A 6,061-nucleotide genomic window follows, 5' to 3' on the forward strand; every position below is an offset into this window, starting at 1 on the left:
AAAAACCCAGCAAGGCTTTTCCTAGATATGTGTGTGTGTGAGAGAGATCCTAAAACAACCACATGCTGGTTTTGTGCAATCTGCATCTCAAATGCTTATCTTATGGATGTTCTTAAAATAAAGATGTAGCATTGGAATGCTCTCTACTTTGGAATGTACATCTGAGGATCACAGAGGTGGGCTGTGGTGGTGGGATCCAGGAGGGGGAAAGGGGTGCAGACCTCAGTGGGATTTTGTGAGACAAGTGATACTTGCAAGTGACACACACACAAATATGGGAATGGGTAAACAGGACAGTTAACATCATAGGTACCAGGGGTGTGCAAGAGAAAGTGTACATGCACTCACTTCATGTTTCCAAGGGATTTGTGCAAAAGTTGGGACCAGTAGAATTAATCTGAGCCTTGAGAGCACATTGTGCAGGAAGCATGTGCCCAACTGCCTCCTTCAATTCAAAGTACTTTTCAAGGGAGAAAATGGTAAGGAGCCTCATCATCTCATGATCAAGGGGGCAGTGAGCCAGGAGTTCAGGGGCTTTATGTGGGCTGGGAGACATCATTGTGGCAGTGCAAGTCAGACTGGCAAACTGTGTCTTAAAATATTTTTTTCTCAATTCCTGTTCATAGTATAACCACATTTGCTATAAAATTGATTCTGACCCAGATTTCAGATTGAAAATGTCTTGATGGTCCTGCTAGATGGTCTATACCAGTGGAGGGTGCATGCGAGTATATTGGCTTTTCAGCTTTCAATACTAATAAGTTTTGAAGGGAGGGAACTGGCACTACACTTTAGTGACCTATCTGGCTGATAGCAATCCTAGGGGACTACTGCTCTACCCCAAGGCTCCTCTTGGCTGTGTCACCCTCGTGTGCCCTCCCCATTCATTTGCTATGGGGCCCTTTCATTTCTTGGATGGATTTTTAAATTTCATTGTAAGCTGCATTGAGAACTAAGGCTGAGAGATGGTGCACAAATACAGTACATAATTGCAAGGCTTGATTTAAATATGAGGCAGTGTGGGGAGATATGTGGTGTGTTTAATAATGCAGCTCTATCTTCAAGCAAACTTATACATTAGCTCTGGTTACAGGTAGGTAGCCGTGTTGGTCTGGGTCGAAGTAAAATAAAAAAAAATCCTTCAGTAGCACCTTAAAGACCAACTAAGTATTTATTTTGGTATGAGCTTTCGTGTGCATGCACACGAAAGCTCATACCAAAATAAAAACTTAGTTGGTCTTTAAGGTGCTACTGAAGGAATTTTTTTATTATACATTAGCATTCACCATATACAGTACTCTCAGTACAAAACATTTATTTAGTGTCAACAGTGCACAACACCCCTCTCGGTTCCAGACTAAGGTTGCCATATTTTGAAGAACAAAAAAGGGAACACATTTGCCAACTACCTCATGGTATGTCACTTTCAAATGCACTTTGTTCTTCTTTCTGATGTTGTCTGGCCCAAGCATATTTCTCCGTAGATCTTATCTTGTTCAACAACTGCTTATTGCTTAAGAGATAAGCATGAAATTTCTTGCAAGTAAAGTGCTTATAATTGTATTGTACTAGCAATATACTCCGCAGCGATTCCAAGGATAAGTGGCCTCTTTCTTTGCTCCACCAACTTTGCATCAAAGAGAAAATGTGTTCCATATTTGCATTATCATGTGATGCAACAGCAAAAAAAAACTGTGCAATCTTCAAAAGTTCTGAGTGGCACATGTTTTGGGAAGTCTCAAAGTACTTGGTCCACTTCTGATGTGCCTGAAGATTAATGAACTCATCATCCCCTTTGTATTGATCCACAAACTTCTTGAGGTTGCAGAATTGATCAAAGCACTTCACATCATCTATGGATATATCCCTGTCCAGGAGAAATTTTATAGAAGGTTCTACCTTGTCCCACTCAAGTGACTCACTAAGAGACATCCACATGAAGCATGAAAACTCTTTCATGGACTCCATCCATTTTCCCAGATATTCTATGCAGTTGTCATATAAGCTATTTACTTCTGCACAGAATTTGTTACACTCCACACCAAGACCCTCCTTACGCTTTTCTTCTAGAAGACTCTTAACTTTGAGGGGCATAAAGTTGTTGCTTTTATGTTCATTGAGCATGTTCTGAACACAAAGCAGAACTTTCAGAACCTCTACAACTGAATTATTTTCCCTTTCGAGTTCTAAAATATATGAGTGAAACATACTCATGAGAGACTGCAAGTGCAATAAATAAACCTCACTAAATGCGTGTTCAAAAAACTTTTTTAACACTGTTGGTGGATTATTCTGTGAGAGAAAAAATGCCTTGACAGCTGGAAACACGCGAATGAGTCTATTGACGCCTGGAAATAATGACAACCACCTTGTCTTGCTATGAGATAGCAGCTTTTTGTATTCAATATCTACAAATTCACAGTACTCCTTTAACTGCTCCGTTCGGACTGCATAGATGTGAAAGTACTGGTATATCTTGAAAATGATGCTCTCAACATCGATGTTCAAAGTTTCTGCTGCCTGATGAACACAGTTATTCAAAATGTGTCCTGGACATCCCACACCAATTAACGTTTTGTTATCTAGCTCATTGTTCAACTTTGCGAACACATTTCTTCCTTCTGAATCCCATCGTATCCCTCCGAACATTGTGCTGCAGTTGTCACCTGTGAATGCTATGCATTTCTTTAGCAGTCCTTTACTTTCAAGAGTTTCCTTCACGTATGACAAGATTGTATCTGCAGACTCATTGGGTTGGCTTTGCATTTCAATGATTTTGGACTGCAAACCACCACTTTTCCAGTCAAAATATTGAATAACTATTGGAAACACCTTTACTGAACCATGGTTACTCCCATCAGTGGAAACTCCACAATAACCTACGTTGTTTTCTTCAATGCTTTTCAAAACATTTTCCAAACAATCGGGTGCCAAGACAGAATTTACAATTGCCTCTGTCTTGGTTTTTGCACTTGAAAACCTCCTTGCAATATCGGAATCTGGGAATGTCGTCTTCAGTAGGCCTGATGTGCATGCCATCACATTATAACTGTTGTGGTGCTTAACAGTGTGAAAAGCAAAAGTTCCTTCAGCTGCGGTTACTTCGTCTTCCAATCTGCTACATGGTTTTATGAAAAAGTCTGTTAATTGTGCTGAAGAAGCTTCTCCTCGAATTGCTTTTTTGTGTTTTTCGGACTCCACGTGTGATTGCAGGTCGCGTCCTCCTTTATTTGCCACAGAGACAAATGTACCTGGTTTACATATCATGCATTCACCTTCAAAATCATCTCTACCTCTTCTAAAACACGTATACTTTTTCTGCAGCCCACCAGTAAATTTACATTTTCTTTTCGGCATTTTGTTGCCTAGAAGCACTAAATTTCAGTTTGAACCAGAAAGCAAAAACAGCTCTTGAAAGTAGCATGCAGAACTTAAGAAGTTTATACAATTATCCATTCCTTACGGGCAAAAATTAGTCCATGGTGATATCCTGAATTTAAGGAGAAGTGGGAGAATTTCAAAAATTCACGAGGTGGGTTCTGCAGACTTCAGAAGTGTTTGAAGTGGAAAAGTGACTGAGCAGGTTATAATCCCAATTCCCTTTTTAGTCAACGTTTTCCCTTTCAACAGAAGGAGACTCTGCAGGTCAACATCCAGCTACCTTTTCCCCCACAAGCTGAGGCAACAGGTTGCAAAATATCCAGGCCTCATGTTCAGAATCCAGATCACCTAGAAGGCCAGGCTGTGAAGAAGAGACAAGACACATTGCAATCAATGTTCCTTTCTCCAGACGTTTCAGAAATCTGCAACATTACTAATCTGCTCTCGGAAGAATAATGAACACCATGTACGTACTTGGGAACAAGGAAACCTTAAAGTAAGAACATGCAACGAAATCCATGCCGATTGCAAAAAGGGAGGGGAGAATGTCTTACTGCAGGGTGAAACGGCGATACAGTACTATCATGGGAGGCAGGCGCGAAGAAAACCGGAGGAATTAAAACTGCCACCAAGCACGCTCCTTGGCCCAACGAACTAGCCGAAGAGAAGACAGTCCTCGGTGAAAGGAGGAGTTGCAGTTGCAACCCCAAGGCATAAGAGTTACTCGGAGAAAGTCCCCATTACGCACCGTGTGGCTTACTTCCGAGTAAACACGCAACAGGACGGCGCTGCAAACCACCAGATGTGGCAAGCTCGGATCCGGGACCCGAGGAAAGCAAGAGGGGGCGGGAGGAGGAAAAGCGCCCGCGGATCTCAGCGCCTAACCTGCGAGAGTGCGCGCGTTTCCTGCCCTCCTCCTCCCCTCCCATTTCATAGCCAGGTAAAGTCGGGTACGACTCCCCCCCCCCGCCCCCCGCTGCAGGTTGCGCTGCAGGTTGCCCTATCTATTCTCCTTCCCTCCCTCTCAATCCGCCTCCAACTGCCGCCCCTCGACCAAGCCGGGCCCCAACGGAACTTGAGTCGCATTATTTTTTTCCTCTTGGAAGAAGGGAGCCGGGGGAAGGACGGAGAAGCAACATACTAGAGGCAGGGGGTGAAAGACCGAACTATGGGAGCCTCAGAGCCTGGCATCCTCCCTCTTCTCCCCCGGTGAAGCGCCCCGCCCCCCACACGCAAACCTCCCTCCACACCGCCTCCTCTTCCCTCAGGCCTGTCGGCGGTGTGGAGGGAGAAGGAGGAAGCGTTGTCGCCGCCGCGGCTCTCACCTGCCAGCCAAGTTCCGGCAAATCACAGCAGCTCCAGCCGGAATCCCGGATTTTGAAGCTCCTCTTTGCCGCCGTCTCTCCCCCGCCGCGCCCACAACACCTCGCTTCTGTCAGCCAGCCAGCCTGTTCCAAAATGGCGCGGCTCAGAGGCGCATCCGCGATGCCTTGCGAACAAGCCTCGCGAGAGTTCGCTGCCATGAGCTGCAGGCGAGACTTGGCTTGAGAGTGGGGCAGGTGGGCTGGAAGAGGGACTGCGCGCGCGCCTGACGTTCTACGACACATTGTACATGTGCGAGGGTGGGGGAGATTATATTACATTAAATATATGATCATATCATACCGGTATATCAACCTGCATCTTTCCGTTATAACGGATTAGAGTATAGGGTGAGCGCTAAAATAAGGGGCAGTTATTTGGAGAAGCAGCGGACTAAAAATGCAGTGAACTATATTATAGGCGCTTGCTGAGAAACCCTCGACCGATGGAAGTTTTGACTTCCTGTTTCCTTCAGGGGGTTGAAGGGAGTTTCCAAACCTGCCTCTTTTTTTTTTTGGCAGTTTGCATATCATGGTACCCTCCTAAAGAATAGATGTCACTTGATACGTGGTATGTTCTATGGCAGTGTTTCTCAACCTTTTTTGGGCCACGGCACACTTGTTCCGTGAAAAAAATCACGAGGCACACCACCATTAAAAAAGTTAAAAAATTTAACTCTGTGCCGCCCTATATTATAATTATGACTGTTCTCACTTGCCAAATATTGCTTTCTGGCGGGTCAGTGGTGCGTATTAGCGGCCGCCAGGCACGTGACAATGCAAATCGCCCTTCTCGTCGCTGTATGTCGCGGCACACCATGCCGCGGAACAGTGGTTGAGAAACGCTGTTCTATGGCAGGTGCCTTTGTTTGTCCGGCTCGTAACCCTAAAGGGACTCAAGGAGGCTGGTGAGTAGAGAGAGAATGTTTAACACTGTTTGGGGTCTCATCAACCACACCTGTAGGGATCAAGACATTTGCCCCCTTTCAAGGGAACGGAAAGAAATTCACTTAGCCAGGACCTTTAGGCTCTTAGCTCTGGCACAACCGGAACCTCTTAGACCAGGCTTCCTCAACCTCAGCCCTCCAGATTATTTGGCCTACAACTCCCATGATCTCTAGCTAGCAGGACCAGTGGTCAGGGATAATGGGAATTGTAGTCTCAAAACATCTGGAGGGCCGAGGCTGAGGAAGCCTGTCTTAGACTCTTGCAGACATACATTTTATTTGTGGGGCCCTCCTTTCTATTCCCCCACCCAAATTGAATTGGGTAGGTCAGGTTTTGCTTTCAACAGTAATTGCCAGCTAAACGATGTTTGT

General features: G+C 45.0%; 1 protein-coding gene across 1 annotated transcript; it reads right to left on the reverse strand.

Moving 5' to 3' along the window:
• Positions 1-1,208: 1,208 nt before the first annotated feature.
• LOC132592316 (uncharacterized) lies at positions 1,209-4,827 on the reverse strand. Its single transcript, XM_060275872.1, has 2 exons — positions 4,707-4,827; positions 1,209-3,742 (listed from the first exon to the last, which is right to left on the reverse strand). The coding sequence occupies exon 2, from the start codon at positions 3,355-3,357 to the stop codon at positions 1,411-1,413; it is 1,947 nt and encodes a 648-aa protein (XP_060131855.1). The 5' UTR covers positions 3,358-3,742; positions 4,707-4,827; the 3' UTR covers positions 1,209-1,410.
• Between the last annotated feature and the right edge of the window lie 1,234 nt (positions 4,828-6,061).

The sequence above is a fragment of the Zootoca vivipara genome, chromosome 6 (assembly GCF_963506605.1).
Source record: "Zootoca vivipara chromosome 6, rZooViv1.1, whole genome shotgun sequence".
NCBI classification, from domain to species: Eukaryota; Metazoa; Chordata; class Lepidosauria; order Squamata; family Lacertidae; genus Zootoca; species Zootoca vivipara.